The sequence below is a fragment of the Microtus pennsylvanicus genome, chromosome 4, assembly GCF_037038515.1.
Source record: "Microtus pennsylvanicus isolate mMicPen1 chromosome 4, mMicPen1.hap1, whole genome shotgun sequence".
Classification (NCBI taxonomy): Eukaryota; Metazoa; Chordata; class Mammalia; order Rodentia; family Cricetidae; genus Microtus; species Microtus pennsylvanicus.
Window position 1 is genome coordinate 682,984 of NC_134582.1, and position 21,611 is coordinate 704,594.

At 37.4% G+C, this 21,611-nt stretch overlaps 1 protein-coding gene across 4 annotated transcripts in view; it reads right to left on the reverse strand.

Moving 5' to 3' along the window:
- Nucleotides 1-5,969: 5,969 nt before the first annotated feature.
- Nucleotides 5,970-21,611, reverse strand: part of Cd226 (CD226 molecule) — a 96,914-nt gene continuing 81,272 nt past the window's right edge. For 3 of the 4 annotated variants that reach the window (XM_075968103.1, XM_075968105.1, XM_075968102.1), the window contains 2 exons: nt 16,933-16,990; nt 6,847-14,370 (listed from right to left, as the gene is read on the reverse strand). In XM_075968103.1, coding sequence (XP_075824218.1) covers nt 14,257-14,370; nt 16,933-16,990 — 172 coding nt within the window. In that variant the 3' untranslated portion in view covers nt 6,847-14,256. Of the gene's footprint in view, nt 6,521-6,846; nt 14,371-16,932; nt 16,991-21,611 lie in introns of those variants that run through there. The other variant, XR_012910250.1, reaches the window with a different exon arrangement.

Sequence of the window (21,611 nt, forward strand, 5' to 3'; positions counted from 1 at the left end):
CCCTTCATTCTCCCAAGCAACACTAGAATAAAGCTATATATTAAATAAGAAAAACTAAAGAAAGTACACAAACTCATAAAGACTAAACAAAACACCACTGAATGAGCATTGGGTAAAGAAAAAATTCAAGAAGGAAATTTGAAAAGTCCTAGATTTGAATGATAACAATTATCAAAATCAATGGGACATAATGAAAATAGTTTTAAGAGAGATCTCACATTAATAAGTTAAAGACACACCTTAAGACTCTGGAAAAAGAAGAAAGAACACAAAACTATAGGCAAGAAAAACTAATTAAAATAAGGAATGAAATCAATAAAATAAAAATAAAAAGAACAATACAAATAATCAAAACAAAGAATTGGTGATTTGAAAAGAGTAACAAGTTTAGACTGGAGAGTGATTAAGAACTCATGGCTGCTCTTCCAGAGGATACATGTGGCTGTTCTCAATTGTCGAGACTCAGGTCCACTGTGAACTAACACCTCTTCTGGCCTGCATGGGCACTGCAGGCACACAATGTGCAGATATTCATGAAGACAAAACACCCATAAACATGAAAATCATAAACTCTTAAAAACAAAACAAAAGGCCTCAAACATTATAAAACAAGACAAAAAGATTAACAAATTTGACAAAGCTTTAACCAAATTAATGGTAAGAGAGAACAGAGTCAAATTAATAAAGTTAAGCACAAAATGAAAATGGTACAATAGGCACTGAGAAAATTCAGAGAATTATAAGGACATACTTTTAAACTTTATATTATACTAACACAAATAATCTAATAGAAACAGATGGGCTCGGAAAACAAAACACCAAGAAAAAGTGTAGATCCAGCAGTCAAGATGGCGCTGGCAGCCCTGGAGGCTGACCATCACGTTCCAGTCTCTGGGTGGTTAGGAAGATTGTTGCCTAGGCCAAGGCCCTGATCTCTCCTGAGTGAGCACTCTGGCACCTCTCCTCCAGCCTGGTTAGACAGAACTGTGAGAGGACCCCTGAGTAGACGGAGTCTGCATTTTGGTTTCCCAGCTGCCCAGACCCGAATAATCACAAAGAAACTATATTAATTACAACACTGTTTAGCCAATGGCTCGGGCATATTTTTAACTAGCTCGTGCATCTTAAATTAACCATTTCTATTAATCTGTGTATTGCCATGAGGCTGTGGCTTACCAGAAAGGTTCTGTCATCTTTCTCACTTTAGCAGCATGGTTTTTCCCTGACTATACCTTCTTTCGTATTCTACCTCATCTTGGATTTCTTGCCTTGCTGTAGTCTGCCCCAGTTAAAGCATCTTCTTTATTAACCAATGTAATAAAACATTTATAGCATTCAGAGGAGAATCCCACATCACTGATGCAAAGAGAGGAGACTATGAAAAACAGGGAGAGAGCGGCACTTAAGCCCAGCCATCACCATGACTAGGATCATCAAGAAACAGACCCTGAATGGCAGGAAGCCCCTAGACAACACAGCGGACAGAGATGGGCCCACAAAACATCTGGGAATGCCAAAAAGTATAGAGACCACACAAAGGCCTCAGTCCTCATTGGGCCCAGCAAGCACACTGCAAATCTCAAAGTCAATGCTGTGGCCCTGCACCCAGCGGGGCACAGTGAGAAGTAAGTAGATGCTAGAGGAATGGAGGAAAAGAAACGAGCAAACAGGTGGCGGAGAAAAGGAAGATGAGTGGTTTGTGAACGATGAAGTGAAACCGGACAGCAGACATGAAGCAGTTGCTGCTCTTGCTCCCTGGGAAACGGTGGATTACACTGCCTTTCAATAAAACCAGTAACAAATACAAGTGCTAGTGGTCCCACCTATGCCTTCTTTTGAGAAAACAAACCACTCTATGGATGCCTGTGACTCCCAGAGCTGCCTCCTAGCCCAGGAAGAAGAGCTGTACCTTCAGACATACAACTGACTGGGCATGTCCTTGTGTGTTTACTTCTCATCATTGACCTATAGGCTAATCTCCCTACTTGGTTGTAGTAGTGGTTCAACCATGAGACCGGATGGCTTTATGTTGAATGACAGTTTTACCATGCTGCATTCAACTTTGGCCAGAGACTTACTTCCTTTGGAAGTTTTAGGTTGAACAAATACTTGAAGAAACTCAGGCCCTACCCAATGCCATGAAGAGTAGGCAGGAAAACACTCAGAGACACCACCCAATACATGCCTATGTGAAGCATGGGTCACTACAAAGTACAAATATAGAGTAGAGAGATGGGAAAGAAGTAGAAGCAGAATAGTTTGAGCTCTATGAAGAGAGGTGGATCTGGAGACATGCGGGTGGAGAGGAACAGCCTGATATGAGTAGCCTGCAAAGTCATCTAAAGCCATGGTGAAGTCCCAGATCATGTCTGTGTCAATGTCCGTGGCCCATGTTACCACCAAATGCCATGTGGATGTTCGTAGCCTGAGCTGCCGCCTAGGATTGTATTGATATCCAAAGGCTGCATAGAGTTGGCCACGCCCCTCACTGACTGCATCAGTAGAGAAAACAGCACCTTGCCCATGCACCACAGCAGGCTGGCCCTGGTGGCAGGGGTACAAATGAGCTAGCCCTGAAGGTGTGAGAGCAGGAGAGCTAGTCCTGCTCCTCATCTATGGTGCAGGGGTGTGGAAGGGAGAGATACACTCCCATGCTTTCACCCCTTGTCACCCATGGCAGGCAGTCAAGCTGGCAGCAGAGGGATGAGAGCTAGAGAGCTTGTCCTGCCCCTCTCCAAATTCAGCACCTGGAAGACCAGGCCCCACACCTTGCCTGGGCAGCACAGTAGAATTGGCCCTGGTGGTGTGGGTACAGGATGAGTCTACCAGAGGGCATGAAGCAGGAGAAATGGCCCTGCCCCTTGCTGCCTGAAGCATTGGGTAAGCTAGCCTAGGCAGTGCTGGAGAGATTACCCTGGTAGTGAGGAAGTAAGAGAATTGGCAAGTTGACCAACTCAGTTACCACCCAGTTCCAGTTCCACGGCTTTGAGCTGGCCCACCACAACATCCACCCCATCTATGAACTGCTGGGGTAAATGAAGATGCTGGACCTGCAGATCCAAAGCTTCAGTTTCTCCATGACACAGGGCAACAACAGGATATAAAAGAGGGTCCCACTAAGGATCCAGAATTGATAGTACAGCAGAAGCCAGAGACCTCTATCTGGACCAATGACTCATTGAACTGAGCATTTGCAAGCAAATATTACTAAATGGTGTCCTGTGTGACTCACTGTGACACACTACAATTTCCTCAACAAGATTTTTGTTGTTGTCGCTGCTGTTTGGATTCACTGGTTTTGTATTTTTTAAATTGTATTTTAGTTTGCAGGGGTGTGTGAGGTTTCAAGGGTGGAGGACACATACAAAGGGAAAGGAGATGAGTACAATTGGGGTGCATGATGTGAAATCCACAAAGAAGCAATAAAAAAATTAAAAAAGAAAAAGAATCAACTTAACTAAAACTTGAAGCACGAAACTAAAGTGAGAGTTTGCAAGAGAAGAAATACAAATAGCTTTAAAGTAGTTTTTTTTTAAGTACTCAAAATCCCTAGCCTTCAGGGAAAATGTAAATTAAAACTAAGTAGAGATTTCATCATTTACAAGTTAGAATTAGCTAAGATATAAAAACAAAAACTACAACATAAGTGCTAACAAATGTTGCCATGAATGTGCAGAAAGGAGAAAACTTATCCATTGTTGGTGGACATATATTCTAGTATAGCCATGGTGTAAATCAGTGTGAGCATTCCTCAAAAATCTAAATATATATCTACCACAGGATTCATCTGAAGCACTCCAAGGTTTATTGCAAAGGACTCTATTTATTTCTGCTGAGATTCTGACTCATCCTTGTTGCATATGCTTAGTTCACAATGCCAGGAAATGGAAACAGACTCAATGTCTGAATAGATTGTGAAATTTTACATATATACAATGAAATGCTACTCAACTCCAAAGAAAAATTAGATTATGCAATTCAAAGATAGATAAAACTGGAAATAATTATGCTGAATTAAGAAACTCAGACCAGAAAGACAAACCTCATGTGTTTTGTCTTATATGTGGATGGTAGCTATGAATCTTTAGATATATGTATTGAAATTGGAATAATTTTAGAAGGAGGAAACTATTAAGTGTCACCAGCACTAGAGAAGGATGATAGACTCAGGTAGAATGAAGAGGGTAAGGGGAATAACGGACCTGGAAGGGTTAAATGAGGAGAGTGACTGGGAAGAGAGCCTAGAGGAAAAGGTATAGAGAGGAACAACTAACACTAATTTCCCTTGAAAATGCCATGTGGAAACCTATTACAGAAGCTTCTTAAGATATATACATATTCATACACATACACATAAAATAATTAAATGGGGTTATCCTATTAGAGGCTGACACTGCATCCCCAGACATCAGAGGATAACAAATAAGTATATGTTACCTCTTTTCCAGATGTTAAGAACTGGGTTTCTATAGACAACCGTTCATGTACACATTACAGGCTCTTTTCCCTACTATTAGTTACTCTCCAGAACTTGCTGAGACACAGTACATGAAGAAGCCAAGTTGGTACCAACCCAGAAGCACCATCCCTGATGGTTAGCTTTGCTTTCATAGTGCTAGAAGATGCTGTGCATGCAACTGGCAGAGAAAAGTAATCAACAGTGTTACCCAGCTATGAATCCTGGAAGCAACAATCACCCAATAAGATATGTTCCCTGGCGGCAATAATGACATGTAAGTTATGGTAGTAACTAATTTCTGATTGGACTTAATTCATTCTCACAAGATGAAACTCGTGCCTGGTACCACTAACTGGGTAAACAAAGCCATAACTGCCTAGGTCAAAAGTCCTACAGGGAAACGATGCTATCATTGTGCTCCATGGACATAACAATAAACTGCACTCAAAGTTTTTTATCATTCTATCCATAAAGTAGTATAGTGATCAAACCTCATCAAAGGAGTTTCTTTCTGCAGGAGATGGACATTAATACAGAGACTCACAGCTGGTTAGTTTTTGGAGAACAATAAACTGTGATGTGTTCAATTCTAAATGGTATATCTATATGATACCCTCTTCTCCCGAGACTCAAGAACCATGCAGGAAGAGAGGATAAAGCAATTGTGAAAGCCAGTATAAGTGAGCATTTACAAGGGAATTTTCCAGTCATGACAGAATCATTGCACACATGAATTCATAGAAGCTGTGATAATATGAACAAGACCTATTTGGATCAAACTGACCAAAATCTCAGCATGAGTGGGGAATGGACTTATGAAGTCCCATCCTTAACTAGCTAGTAGTTGATAGACAATGATAAAGGATCAGTTCTTTCAGGGAAGAAGATTCTGAGAGGCTGGCAACATCTGTGGTCCTCTACCCACGAACATACAGGTAACACTAAGTGAGGTCAGTAGGTTTAAACAAAAATCACATGAACAAATATTACAAATTAAATACAATAATATATATATAGAGAGAATTAAGATCATGCTGAAATGTGACTAATTCCAGGTATGTAAACTGGTTCAATATTTAAAATAGTCAGAAACATAATAATCCACACTAACAAAATAAAAATGTCACATGGCTGCACCACTTGAATCAGAAATACACTTGACAAAACCCAACATTCACTCATTGTAGAAGATGTATTATTGCATTGTATGAGAATAGAAAATGTCTTCAGGCTGATAAAGAATATCTACAAACACGTGCAGTTAGTATTTGCTTGGAGGTGATAACCACATACTTTCTAAGATCAGGAACAAGGCAGAAATGAAGTATCTTAGAGTTTTTAATTTCTAGAATTCAAAATTGCTTCACTAAGACAAAATAAAATAAAACATGTAAAGGTTTAAAAGGGAAAAAACTAAAACATTCACACAGAGACATGATTGTCTATGTAAAAAAAAATGTCAAAGAATTTATGAAAAATTATCTTTATTCATAAATAAGACCAAGGTAAAAGAATGCAATCATATACATTGTGCATGTATTTGTCTGGATGTAAATTCTTAATTTGACTGAGTGCTATGGTAAATAGCATTGATTTTTAAATTTCAGAATCTAACCAGTTATTACTGGAATTCATAGGAAACCAGCTGATTTTTTTTCATTTTGGTAAATGTATTAGTTCTGCATTTAATAAGACATGTGAAGGGAAGCTTAGGAGAGAACCCCATGAAGCCCTTGCCATTGGGTAGCTATGTGCATGGGTGGTTTTGTCGTCAACAAGAACTGGCAAGTAAAGATAAAATTGGCCGACAGGGTAGTCAGCCAGGGGACTCTGGGCACACAATAGAGGAGAAACTTTCTAGGGCTTTAAAGTCCACAAAGACTGCAATGACCTAAAGAAAATAGTGCTCAACATTTCACATTATTCTTACAGAAAACTTTTAAAAATCAATGTTCTCATCTTAATCTTGTTGACACAGTCTGGAACACAATTTGTCTTCGTCTGTGTCACCTAAATTCTCAATTATAATAGTACTATTTCTCTTGGCATCATCTTGAAGGTCTGTAAAATTAATAAAAGAATTAAAAGTAGTTTTAAAATTACACCATATAAAATAAATATATAACTTTGTCAATTACCCAACTTTATAAGAACTAGCCATACTAAAATTATGTTTACTGATTAGTTTTGTTATTTGACAATTACATACACAAAAAACAGTGTATTCTTTTATTTAAAAAAAGCCTAAAAGATAAACACATGTTTCTAGAAGCTACTTAACCATTTTGTAATTTACATTACATTTTTAATGTAAGGAGGATAAAAAAGACTAAAACTTGCTTCTCTTTAATGCTAAAATGAAAAGTGGAACAAATGAGCTCATCTGCAGCCACTTTCAAAGCATTTACAAGAAAGCATGATAGCCGGGAGTATATTGGTACACTCAGCCTTGCTCAAAAAGATGATTAAAGTCATTCATGATCTTGTTACTATGGGAACTTCGGGATATCTTGAATAAAGACTGCAGTAAGTCAAATATTACCTCAACTTAAGAGTAAATTCTGAGAAAACTAAAAAATCAATTAAGATCATGTAAATTTTGAAAAGAAAAGAAAGAGGATCATCAGCTTCTTCTCAAGATTTCTGTTCACAAATATAGCTTGACAGCACACGAGGGATTCTGTTTGATATTTTAAATACATGACTGTGAAGTCCTGGTCAACTTTATCATCCCTCATAATACTAATTCCTTCTGATCAAATAATATTCAGTGTAATTTGTGGCATTTATTAGCTTTTTACTTTAAAAATCAACTTTTTACTGGGAGATATGTGGATACCATGTTAAAAGAAACCTATAATTTCAAAACTGGAGATAGCTCAATGATTAAAGTACACATACTGCTCTTGCAGAGGATCAGAGTTCAGTTCCTAGCACAATCACCTATAAATCCAACTCTTGGGCATCTGATGCCCTCTTCTGGACTCTACGGGTATCAACATTCATATGCACGTAACCACATACAGGCATACATGTGTTGGCAGTGGCTGTTCATTCGTTCTCAACAGCCCAGACCCAAAATAATTACACAGACACTATATTATTTAAAACACTGATTAAGCCAATGGCTTAAGCATATTGCTAGCTATCTCTTATGTCTTAAATTAACCCATTTCCAATATTTTATGTTTTACCAACCTTGGTAGTATAAGAGTCGTCCAGATAGTACTGGTTTTGAACACATGAAGGGATCATGGAGAGCAGATGAGGCTTTGAACTGTGAGTGGCCATCGGTGAAGGTGCACCCAGAGCAGCAGTGGAAGTCCCAGGGCTTTAGGAGTCAAGGTGAAAAGTTGAAACTTTGCACCACAAAGATAGCACAGGAGAGGCTATTGGTGAAAGTGCAACCCAGTTGCAGAAGACCCCAGAGTTTTGCAGATTACAGTTCCATGGGACAAACATCAAGAACAGCAGAGGTGGTAGTGGGGAGCCTATCCAAATTTCTTTCTTTTTTTTTTTTTTTCGAGACAGGGTTTCTCTTTGGCTTTGGAGCCTGTCCTGGAACTAGCTCTGTAGACCAGGCTGGTCTCGAACTCACAGAGATCCGCCTGCCTCTGCCTCCCGAGTGCTGGGATTAAAGGCGTGCGCCACCCACCATCGCCCGGCTCTTTTTTATTTCTTCTTTTCTTTTCTTTTCTTTTTTTTTTTTTTTTGCCTATCCAAATTTAGAAGACAAGCTGTGTGTGCTGTAGAAGGCAGACACCATGCAGGTGTGAACTGTCAGTTCAGACTAGTTGATTCTGTGAGTTCTCTTGTGGTGTCCTTGACCCCTCTGGTTCCTACAATCCTTTCTTCCCCTCTGCTGCAGGATTGCCTGAACTCTTCCTAATATTTGGCTGTGGGTCTGTACCTGTTTCTATCAGTTGCTAAATGAAGCCTCTCTGATGATAATTGAGCTGGGCCCCAATCTGGTCACAGGAGATGGCCAGTTCAGGCTGTGTATCTACAATTGATAGGAGTCTTAGCTGGGGTCATTCTTGTAGATTTCTAGGATATTCTCTTATGTCAGGTTTTTATCTGACCCCTAAAAGCCCTCCCCTTTCCAGTAGTCTCTTTCAGTACTGTCTCTCTCCACTTCCCCAAGCTGATCAATCATGTTTTTATCCTTTCCCAACCTCTTTTTGCTCATGAAACCTCTTCTATTTTCCCTTCCCAAGGAAATCTGGGCATCTCATCCACGAACTTTCCTTGTTACTTAGTCTCTCTGGTTCTGTGAATTGTTGCATAGTTATCCATTATTTTACAGCTAGTATCCACTTATAAGTGAGTAATACTATGATTGTCTTTCTGGGTCTGGGTTACCTCACTCAGGATGATTTTATTCTAGTTCCATCCATTTTCCTTCAAATTTCTTTGTGTCCTTGTTTTTTGCAGCTAAGTAATGCCCCGTTGCATAAATGTATACCTCATTTTCTCTATCCATTTCTTAGTTAAGGGACATTTAGGTTGTTTCCAGGTTCTGGCTACTACAAATAAAGCTGTTATAAACATAGATGAGCAAGTGTCCTTGAAGAATGATTGAGCATCCTTTGGGCATATGCCCAAGAGTGATATACCTGGGTCTTGTGGTGGGTTGATTCCCAGTTCACTAAGAAATCACTACACTGACTTCCAAAATTGTTGTAAAAGTTTACATTCTCACCAGCATGCAAGAGTGCTCTCCTTGTTCCACATCCTCTCCAGCATGAGCTGATACTTATTTTTGATCTTAATCATTCTAACAAGTGTAAGATAGAATCTCAGAGTTGTTTTGATTTTCATTTCCCAATCACTAAGGATATTGTGCATACCCTTAAGTGTTTCTTAGCCATTTTGAGATTTTCTGTTGAGTTCTCTCTTGAGACATGCATCCTATTTTTTAATTGGACTATTTGGTTTGTTGATACCTAGAGTTTTGAGTTCTGTATATATTTTGGAAATCAGCCAGGGAATGGTAGTCAACAGATGTAAAATTCCTTTAACAACCATACCTTCCATTCCTGTAAGATGACTATACCCACACAAATAAGTTTTTTTCCAATCAAATGATGGGTATTAAGTGAATAAAATGCATTTCTTGTTATTTTTGGTGTTTCAAGATAGGGTTTCTCGGTGTAGGCTTAGCTATCCTGGAACTCTTTCTGTGGACCAGGCTGGTCTTGAACTCACAGAGAACCACCTGCCTCTGCCTCCTGAGTGCTGGGATTAAAGGCAAGTGCCACCATCGCCTGGTATAAAATACATTTCTGGCCCCTTAAAAAAAACAAAAAAAGAAAAAGAAAAGAAAAGAAAGAAAATTCTTACATTGCTCTTTGAATTACACATATTTGTAAAATATACAAAATATTGCTTTGAGATAAAAGTTACAAAGTTTCCATGGTTAAAATTTGTTCTGCATTTTCTCTACATGTTTATTTCTTTAGTTCATTGTTCTTAAAGTTCATCAGTAGCAAATGAAAATGAGTGATCATTGAGAACTCTATTTTACTCATTCAGAACAATTGATTACAGTTCATCAAGGGAAAGAATTGTTTTATGGCTAAAAATTCATAGTCTTAGATAATGAAAAGTAAAACTGAAAATGTTCTAAATATGATAGTAACCAAACATAATTATAGCAAGGACAATAAGCAACAAATCAGGATCAGACAGTTATTAATAGCCCCAAATAAGTTATTTTCTAACAGCACCATAAACAATGATAGTGCTTTAAACATAGAAAATAGAGATGGAGAGATGGCTCAGAGGTTAAGAGCACGGACTGCTCTTCCGGAGGTCCTGAGTTCAATTCCCAGCAACCACATGGTGGCTCATAACCATCTATAATGAGATCTGGTGCCCTCTTCTGGCCTGCAGGTTGAACACTGTGTACATAATAAATAAATAAATCTTTAAAAAGATAACTTATTTGATGGAGGAAGGTCATTGGTTAAATAAAAAGAAACTGCTTGGCCCTCATTGGTTAGAAGATAGGTAGGAGGAGTAAACAGAACAGAACTCTGGGAGGAAGAGGAAGTGAGCTCAGACTCCACAGCTCTCCTCTTGGGAGCAGACGCCTCAGAGAGACGCCATGCTCCCAGCTCCCAGGCAGACGCACGCAATGAAGCTCTGACCAAGGATGGACATAGGCTAGAATCTTCCCGGTAAGCGCACCTAGGGGCACTACACAGATGATTAGAAATGGGCTAAATTAATATGTGAGAGTTAGCCGAGAAGAGGCTAGATAGAAATGGGCCAAGCAGTGATTAAATGAATACAGTTTGTGTGTTGTTATTTCATGCATAAGCTAGCCAGGCAGCCGGGGTGCTGGGGACGCAGCCTCGCTGCCCTTATTACTACACTTATTAAAAAAAACATAGAAAATAAAAACTAAGCAAACCGATCTTTAACTATAATGTGGACTTTCCTAATTTATAAAATTATTGTAATAAGGATATTATTTTTATTTAATAGAATTCTGTAAACAAACTAATAAAACTTGCATGTTTAAAGTAAAAACCAAACCTCCTAGCTTTTTGCTTTATCTTTTAAAGTTGATATTTAATGTATAATATCTTAACAATAAGTTTTAATACTTAAACTTTAATTTATATTCTGGAGTTATAGCTCAGTGATAGAGCACTTGTCTGACATTTAAAAGCCCCAAGTTCAATCCTCAATAATAGAAAAATGGGAAAGAATGAAAGAGGAAAGAGATTTATATTTTCTCAACATTAACATGAAGGCATTTAAATAAAGTTCAACATCAGTCTAATACAACATATTGAATACATAGTTATTGTAAGTGCCTAAGAAAGTGTTCTATCCCTAATCAAAATTAAGTTAATTTCACTGTTTACTTTAATGTAGAGATTAGAATAACAACATTTAATATAAACATGCATATTTCTCTTAATGTTGCATTATATACTGGTATACATTATATACATAAAACAACTCCAGAAAGCATCTGACCTCCAAAGCAGCACCAAATAAAAAAAAGATAAACAAAAACAAAATTGTATTTCATCAGTGACCTTTATCTTTTTTTTTCTCTTGACTCAGTTTTGACCACCCTTCTACCAGTCCGAACAATATGCACAAAGAGTTTTGGAGGGCTCACATTCTAGAAATCTGGTGAATTGTGTAGGATACAAAGATTACAGTTAAAGTACTCTCTTGGGTAAAGAGAGACAATGAGCATCGTTTCTTCAACATAAGAGAGCTATGGTGAGTTTGGAGGTTGTAGGAAGTATTCCTGATAAATACTAAAATACACTGTGGGATCATGCTCTTATACACTGTAAAGATTTGTCACTCATCCTGGTTTATTAAAACGCTGGTTGGCTAGTAGCCAGGCAGGAAGTATAGGTGGGGCAACCAGACTAGGAGAATTCTGGGACAAGAAAAGAGAGACACAGTTGCCACCCAGATGCAGAAGAAGCAAGATGAGAATGCCTCACTGAGAAAAGGTACCAAGCCACATAGCTAAACATAGACAAAAATTATGGGTTAGCCAGGCAGTGGTGGCACACACCTTTAATCTCAGTACTCAGGGGGCAGAGGTAGGTGGTTCTCTGTGAATTTGAGACCAGCCTGGTCTACAAGAGCTAGTTCCAGGACAGGCTCCAATACTTCAGAGAAATACTGTCTCAAAAAATAAAAAGGGGTTAATTTAAGTTGTAAGGGCTAATTAATAAAAGCATGAGATAATAGGCCAAACAGTTTATAATTAATATAAGCCTCTGTGTGTTTCTTTGGGACTGAAAAGTTGTGGGACTGGGCAGGACAGAAACTTCCATCTACAAAATTCCGCAAGGGAACTACATATAGAAAGGAAAGGTGGGCATATTAAATATATTTTAAGGGAGCAATTTTTTTCAGAGAAGCATGTGAATTCCCACAACAGAGAAAATGCCCAATATTCTTGAGGCTCTCTTGCTACTTTAGTGACTCTTCATACAAATCACTGACCACTACGTGTCTATTTATATCTCCTTATAGTGCAATTATAAAAGCATTGCCTCTCCCTTACTTAGACATTGCAAACTTGAGCACCCAAATAATCTAGAAAGCAGTATTTTGATTGCTTTTAACATTTACAGAAAATAACTAGCTATTTTATGAACAGTACTAAGTTGTTTCACCATCAATCTAATCTGTACAGCCATATAATCTCTGGTGGTTTCAAATGTTGAGTGTTTTCTGTTAATTGTCTTCCAACTTTGGTACACCAACATATGGAAACTGTTCACAAAAGGCGACATGATAATCTTCAAATGAACAGTTAGAATCTGAGCTAACCATTCTTGAGTAAATACATAGGCACAAATAAGAAATGGTCATTGTCTCTTATTTCCCTCTGAATTTCTGTAGTTTGAAAATAATTGGGCTATTAATCATGTATGGTATTTAAGGACAAAAATATGAAATATCCACTAATTAGCTTTAAACTATGAATTACAGTTTAGAGCCATTGCAACAGCATTAGCATTTAGATTTGTTTCACTTAAATTTGTAACAAAATATACAAACCAGAAACTTAAAGGAAGCTTTCTACAATGAAGATTTAAAGATTATGATCCTTTAAATTTCTTTAGAGATAAGAAATGGGTCTTTAAATACTAAACACCATTTTATTTGATAATGACCACCATGGTTTGGAGATAACTATAGTTTTATTTAGCTTCATAAATATGTAACAGAACCAGGTGCATTCTCTCAAAGACAGCAATGTTGGTAGGGGTGAGCTAGTTCAAACTCTGAAGCACAAGTTTTCTTTCACATATTACTATTCTGTGACACCTTTTCCTCTTCCCTCACATTCTCCAAATTCACTGGTCTTGGGTTCCTACATTTCTGAATTCTACTGCTTACAGTCACCAATTTCTTTTCATGTGTTCATTTTTTACAAGTTTTTTAATTCAGAAACTTACATACTATAATAATTATCAAAAGTAGAAAACCGTTATCAAAAGCATTATTTCTTATTAGAGCATCCCATTTTATAGAAGACTAGCCCTGGCGGAGGGCAAGAATTGTCTATAGAATTTGAGATGAATTTATTTGAAACTAGAAAGGGAAGAGACATATTTCACACCCATTTCATTCCTGGCCATCTTTACGTGTACTCCTTTGAGTGATGCTGATGTTGCAGCCTACTCACCTGTTAGCTGGTTAACGAGTAACGTCTGTGTAGTCAGTATTTGTTAGAAATGACTTCTAAGTCCGTTTCTTCCTTCTTTTTACAATACTTGGAATTTCCCAGTAAGGCTTTAGCACTGCCTTTGTTTTATAAGAGAACCCATAACTGATATCACTTTCTTCTTACTAATAAGTGAGTAATCAACTTTGTTTCTTATATTTGACCTGAAAAACTCCTGTCAAGTGTCACTGACAACCATCATGGGAGCATCCGAGGGAAGCAGCGTGAGAACTGGACCAGTAGTATATAAATGAAACTAACACTGTAGGAAGGATTCGGAAAGAAGCTTATCCCCACCGTTAATTTCAAACACAGCAAGAATACCTTGTAGCATTCATCTTCTCTAGACTGTTGTGTTGCATATGGGACAAGTTTTCTTGTACATATAAGCTAATTAGATCTGGATTTTCTAATGCATCTCTATCAAAAATATTCATAGGTGCTAAAGTTTCTTTATAGTAAATGACATAGATTCAATCAATTTTTATCAAAGTAGATATTGGTATTGAAAAAAAAAGACTAAAAACCTATGCCATAGAAGTCATCATTAATGTGTTCAGACCAGAAGAACAGTTTAGAATCTTGGTTTTGGTCTTCGAGAGAAGGTTGGATAGTTAACATAAATATCCTCTTTCTCATCATCTGTAGAGTGGATGGGAGACGTGGGACTTCTGCAGTTGGTAGCTACCTACAAAATAAATAGCAAAACATTGAGTGGCTCACTGAATTTCAGCATCCAATAAAAGCAATCTATAAGACCCTGCTAGCAGATGAACTAAGACAAGATATCTTAGTTTTGAACTTGATTCCAAGAAGTAAATCATGAGTCAATCGGGGGAAAAAATTCCAAAGACCAATACTTCATAAAAGAAGAAAGTAAAGTTGATATATTATTAAGAAGTCTGCAGCACACATATCAGATTGCCAGAGGCTTTTTAGTGCTTTTCCTTTTAGCCATGTAGAACTTGACTTCAAATAATTAAAGAAAAGAAAAATTGATGTCATTTTGGATAGCACTTGAGAAAATGTCTTAGTTCAGGCAGCTATAACAAAATGGCATAGACTAAGTGGCTTAATTAAACAGCAAACATTTACTTCTCACAATTTTAAAGTATATAAAATCCAATGTCAAATATCAACTGAGGGTTTGATTCTTGAGTTGCAGATCATCTTCTTCCTTCTTCCTGTGCAAAATTTTTCTTGAATAAAAACAAGCAAACAAAGATATCTGGCTTTCTAAACTCTTTCCATTTCTTCTTATAGAAACACTAATGCCATTAATGAAGGTTCCACACTTATAACCCAATCACCTCTGCAAGGCCCCACCTGCAAATATTATTACATTGGACAGTTGATGATTTCAATATGTGAATTTAGGGGGTCATTATGAGCATTCAATCCCCAGCAATGTTTTATAGTTAAACTTAAAAATATAATAGTTTACTACTAAAAGAGAGATATTTGAATTAAAATTAAAGACAATGAGCATAAAAAAGCACCCCTTTTATCTGCAAACACTTAAGGAAGTTTCCATTCTTTCAATTAAACAGTAGAGGGCAGAAGCATAAAGAGTAAGAAAAAAGTTATAATTTGTCACAATCCTGCAACACACTTGACAATTTAGTAATTTTATAACCTATTTGAGCATTTATAATTAAAAATTAATTCAAAGATAATATTATCAATGAAAGTCATGCATTATACCTTTCTTTGTGTATGCTATGCTTCGGAGTCATTTATGTAGTTTAATTTAATTTAACCCTCATAATAATCTTATGACGTAAAACGTTATGTTCTGTATTGAGTTGACTAGATGCCTCTTTAAAAATGTCTTTACAAGAGATAGCCCCTGTTCCCACTGTTAGGAGTCCCATAAGAGGACCAAGCTACACAACTATAACATATATGCAGAACACCTTGGTCAGTCTAACACAGACTCCCTGGTTGTTAATTCAGTCTCCACGAGCCCCTATGAGCCCAGGTTAGTTGATTCTATCTGGATCATCTTACCCAGCCTTAATAGATGGGAGGTGTTTAATCTTAATGTAACTTGATACACCATATTTTGTTGATATTCATGGAAGACCTGCCCTTCACTAAACTGAAATTGAGGAGAAGTGGATTGAGTATTGGGAACAGAGGGAGGAGTGCGGGGAAATGACTGGGAAGAGAAGAAGAAGGAGAAATCAACTGCAGTCGTGATGTAAATTAAATAAGTTTATTTTCTAAAATGTCATTTTAGAAGCTTCATTATTTAACATGTTCTAAAAGATCTTTGCAGATAAGTTAACACTAAGAAGGTGGGAGAATGGCTTAGAAGCTAACTACTTAGTGGGAGAACATTAGCATATGAATTCAGATTCCCAGCACCTGATCCCTGTAACCCAAGTACTAGGAGTTTAAGACAAATCTCAGTCAATGGCCAGCCAATCTAGCAAAAGTAGCAGGCTCTCAGTCAATGAGACTTTGTCTCAAAAAATAATATGGAGATATATAAAGGAAAATAGAAGACATCATAAACCACCCACTCACCCACACACACACACATTGGCAAAAAAGCTTGCCTTCATATGCACATGCACACACTCAAAATTTATACAGATAAAGTTAATGTGTTAAACTGAAGTAAGGAACATGAAGTAAGCCTTTGGTCCAATATGACCAGAACCTTTATTAGAGCCAAGGACATCCAGACAAACACAAAAAAAAAGGCATTATGTGAGCACAAGGAGAGATTTAAAGGTGTATCTGCAAGTCAATGGCTGTGGAGAACTGCAGGAAGCTACCAGAAGCTGATAGAAAAGACCAATTTTACCTCAGAAATAGCCATTCTTCTGGTGCTTTTTTTTTGCTTCAAAATCATGAAAGAATAGATGTCTGTAGTTTTAAACTACCAATTTTGTTCAGTGTGTAATGGAAAGCAGATTTTGGTAATGTGTAGTGGTCACTAATTATATATCAGTATAATTTCTATTATTTTCCTCACAATCCTCCTGCCTCAGCTTTCCATGAGCTAGAACTATGGGCATGTAGTATTTTTAACACGAAGATATTTCTAAAATCCTGGCTTCAGAGTTGTTAACAATAAGAGAATAACTATTTCCTCAACTAGTGGATACTTGAATTGCAAGCAATGTCATTTCAAGATCATTGAAAGGGAAATAAGCAATAAGATTGACAAGTGAAAATAAAAATGGAAAGCTCTTACGGGAGACTTTTCAACAAACAGGAGCAATGACAATCAACTTACCTTACTCTGTTTATCACTGGGCTCTTTGATTGGTGTTCTCACCTGTCTCCTTCTCCTTCTAGAACACAAATTCAGCAAAGAATATTAAGACACTGTACTCAAGCCCTAGTTATCCCTACTGCTCAATTCCTTGCTGTGTCCCCAGCCACTGTGTTCCTGTGAAAACATAGTTGTGGCTATAAACAATTGCTCTGTATCTACGCTCTCTACTCTGATGGTTCGAGTGTCAGCTTGGCTACACATTAAAAGTCATCATGAAAATATATTTTTGGTGTGATTTTTAGAAATTTTATCTGAAGAATGAAAACTCATGTTGTATCACCATCCTTTGGTGGCCCCAAAGCCTCGATAACAAGAAGAAAATACACCGAGAATCACTTTCCTCTGCTTCCTGACTGGATACAACATGACTGGATGACTCAAAAACTCTTCCTTCCATGATTTTGAAACTGTGAGTCAAAATAAATTTATTCTTCCTTAGGGCTGCCTTTCCAGGCGTTTGTCACAGCAATAAAAAGAATAACATACTTACCTTTTCCAATGTGCTTATAGATGGAAAGGACAATAACTAATCAATGATTTTACAAAATACTATATGGTGTATAGTATTCAAATTAGTATTCAAATCGTACAGCTTTTGGAGTTAGAGGTTTTCTACAATTAAATCTTCTTTAAAATGTCAACACTGTCATTATTGGATGACAATAATTATTTTTTTCTGTTTTTATTTATTTATTTATTTATTAAGGATTTCTGCCTCCCCCCCTCATCCGCCTCCCATTTCCCTCCCCCTCCCCCGATCAAGTCACCCTCCCTCATCTGCTCAAAGAGCAATCAGGGTTCCCTGACCTGTGGGAAGCCCAAGGACCGCCCACCTCTATCCAGGTCTCCAAAGGTGAGCATCCAAACTGCCTAGGCTCCCCCAAAGCCAGTACGTGCAGTAGGATCAAAAACCCACTGCGATTGTTCCTGAGTTCTCAGTATTCCTCATTGTCCTCTATGTTCAGCTAGTCCGGATTTATCCCATGCTTTTTCAGACCCAGGCCAGCTGGCCTTGGTGAGTTCCCGATAGAACATCCCCATTGTCTCAGTGTGTTTCTTAAAATCTCATAGGTCTTATAAACTACCTGGTACATTATTTTATTTAGAGTTTATCAAAGCTCTAAGAGAATAGGAAAGTGCTTGGAAGGGAAATAGCATCTTGCCTCTCTTCTCATGGTTGGTTAGTAGTGGTGCTGAAGTTAAAGCCACAGTCCTCCACCTGACTCTAAGGCTCCCCCACACTGAGTCACCTGGATGAACAGACCATCCAGAGACACAGTGTGCAACACACTCACCTAGGAAAGCCAAAGTTCTGTGCAAAATTTCAAAAGAATAAATATAAGAGAAACAAAAAAAAGATATGCCAAATGAATGTGTAGAAATAACCACAGCCAAGACTATTGAAAGAGCTGTGATGGGGTATCATGGCTCCCTCTTTGTCATCTCTCTCCAGATAAGATTCTAACTGAACTAAAGCAAAAACAGATTCAACGCAAGAAGTGAAAAAATTTGCTTTTGCTTTTTCTTGTTTTGTTTAAAAATATAATTTCAACTACTCTGTAGAAAATTTGAAAGCAAGATATTCCTTCTAAAAGCTGCTCAGTAATAGCTATTGCCTACAGTGGATACTTGGAATTCCTTGGAAGTAGCCCTACGATCTCAGTACAATCTTACTTCTTTATGTGCATTTATTTGGCTTTTATTATTTAAGGAATTATACCTCAATTTATTTACTCCTTCTATGTGTAAATTATTAAGTATAATTAACATTTTCCTAAGCTTATGTAAGTCAATTTATATTTTAAGAAAATATGTGCTATGATTGTTAGTGGATGGTTCTATGCCTCTGGCCAGTTAAATTGTTATTCATAAGAATGATGGTGTGTATGTAGGTGTGTGTCTGAGTGTCTCCATGTGTGTGTGTGTATGCACATGTGTGTCTCTGAGTGCATATGTCTGTCTGTGGGTATGTTTACCAATATTTAAATAAGACAAGAACATGTGGTGAATAAAAAAGAATTTGGCTTAGATATCAAAGCTTTCTTTATGTAATTTGTGTTGTGCTATTTGCTACACAAAAGATCAATATCTCTATAATCAGTCCTCCTACCTTTATAATATAGTTAGTACATATACCAAAGACTGTTTTGTGTTGAAGAGTTGCCCTGGTTTGTCTAATTGTAAGGTACTTCCCAGTATGTGACTTTTTTTCAATGCTGAAAAAAATGAGTTTTCAGTATATCAACACATTACATAATCTGCACATTTTTATCAAATGTACAAATAAGCAACATCATTTTCACTAAATGTTATATATCATCTTACAAAGACAGCTGACCATTTCAAGAATAAACTTTGGCTCCTTTCATTCTGACACTCTGTATTTCCCCTGGTCATGTTCATTCACTATTATTATTGTGAAGCAGAAGACTTGCTTCCAAAGACATCAGAATCACAGGTGACTAGGTGTCAAGAGTAAAGTTAGGATTTGCTTTGGCTCCTGTCCAACTCAGCACATCTGAAGCTGCAGAATTATTCTAAACAGCAAGACGTGGGACTCTGGGTCATTGCTATAACCCTTGGGTCAGTTTTCAAAGCATTTCCATTTGAAGTAACAACCAAGACAGACGTGTGACAAGGTAGAACGAACAGCACCCTTTCTTTTGTGTTTTTCACCTACTATTATTCAGTCAAGCCTACTAATCTTTTTATAGCATTTAACCAGGGAAGGTTATATACTCTTTGGTTCAATCTAGTTGTTCAGGTAAACGTAATACATTTTCAGGAGCAAAATCTATCATGTCCAACACCTGTGACCCTCCAGAGGCCCCTGCTCCCACTCATTGCTTCAGCTGTGCTGCTTGTCCCTACTTGCTCCTTCTGTGGTCTCTGGCCTTTGCAAGTTTTTATAAACTAAAGTGGAGCAGTATGCTTGGGGGGGGGGGGCTTTACTTCAACTTGGTCATAAAAAACTTAAGTTCACCCATGATGGGGGTAAAGAAAAACTTCCCTGTGTCTCAAAGTACTTGTACAAACACCTATTGAATACGAACTGTTTAGACATATTAGTGCTAAATACATTTGAAAGTTAGAAATGAAAACTCACAAAATTCCCAAATTATGATTATCATACATAGATGTGGAGGAAAAAATGAAAATCACACAAAAAATTAAAATACAAAGTAAGATTCAAGAAACAGCAGATTAGGAGGACAAGATGATTCCAGATCGTGACATCATATCTATTTAAAGGAACATCAAAAGAGGACAGATCTCTAGCATGGGGAAAGAGGACAAGTGTCTTGCATGCTCAATGAAGCACAAGATTGAGACCAAAGGAGAGAAATTATATTTTTGTAGCAAAATTCTTCTCCTCTGAACAATGAGTTGGACATGTTAAAAGTATATACAATTGTTCCAACTTTAACAAAATTAATCAGCACACTGGGGGAGTAGTAATGTGGAAAATATAAATAAAGATGCTGATGTCAAGAAGCAAGGCACCTTCAATGACTTGGTTAATGATTCTAAGATTATTCTGGTGTCTAGGAGAAGATAATACAAGCGTCCATCAATTAGGAATGACATCACCAATCCTATTTTCCAAAGGAGTAGGCAAAATCAATGGGTTAGAAGGAGAAAGTTTGTCAGAGAGCAAAGTGGGAGGGTGAAAGAGTTATTAAAATCAGGTGAATGTAAAAGAGGTAGAGGTCAGAGTTCATATTTGGAGACGGGACATATAAACCTACTGGAGAACCAAATTAATGTGTGTGTGTGAGTGTGCGCGCGTGCGCATGCACGCTTTATCAGCAAGAAAAGAATGAAATTTTGTTTATTCATTTATCAAAACAACCATGTTAAGTGGTTGTGCTTTTCCAGACATGCAAAATATCCATGTTCAGATAGGGGCCCTTCCTCCCTTAGGCAGAGAACACTCCAGCTGGAACATGGTGTGGGTTATTCAAGATAGTTAAAGTTAAGTATGAGAAATATGAGGCAAATCAGTAGTGCTCATGGGAGAGCTACGAGGGAAAGGAAGGGCCAACTAAGACAATTTTAGAACTTTCCTATATGTCAAAATACAGTGAAAAAGTAAGAAGCTTCATTGAAACTTAAACATCTCTCTAAGGCCACCCTTCCAGTTCCTAGCTAAGTCACTTCATTTAGCATCCCTACATGGCTTGGTTCAGAAACTACCAAACCATTTTTCATTCTGCTAATATATAAGCTTCCTTACTTCTTCTTTGCCACATTGCAGTAAAAAAAAAAAGTTGACGAATGAATAAAACATTACCACTCTTCTCCCTGTTTCTTCCTCTCTCTCTGTTGTCCTCTTGAGTCCCCTCACATAAAACCTTGTCAACTGACGGCTATTCCCATGGAGGAGGAGGAAGGGAAGATGGAAGTAGAACAAAGGATTTTGCTAGAATAAGAGGGCACACAACAAACTCTACTAATTATTAAGTGAATGATTACAGTTTTCGTCTATAATATTACTGCCCCTACATCTTATTACTTGTTTAAGAACAGAAATTTATATACACACACACACACATACACGTATCCTGAATCAGCTTGATAAGTTGTTGAATCATTCATAGAGAACCATAAATATCAGAATTATCGTAGGCAAATAG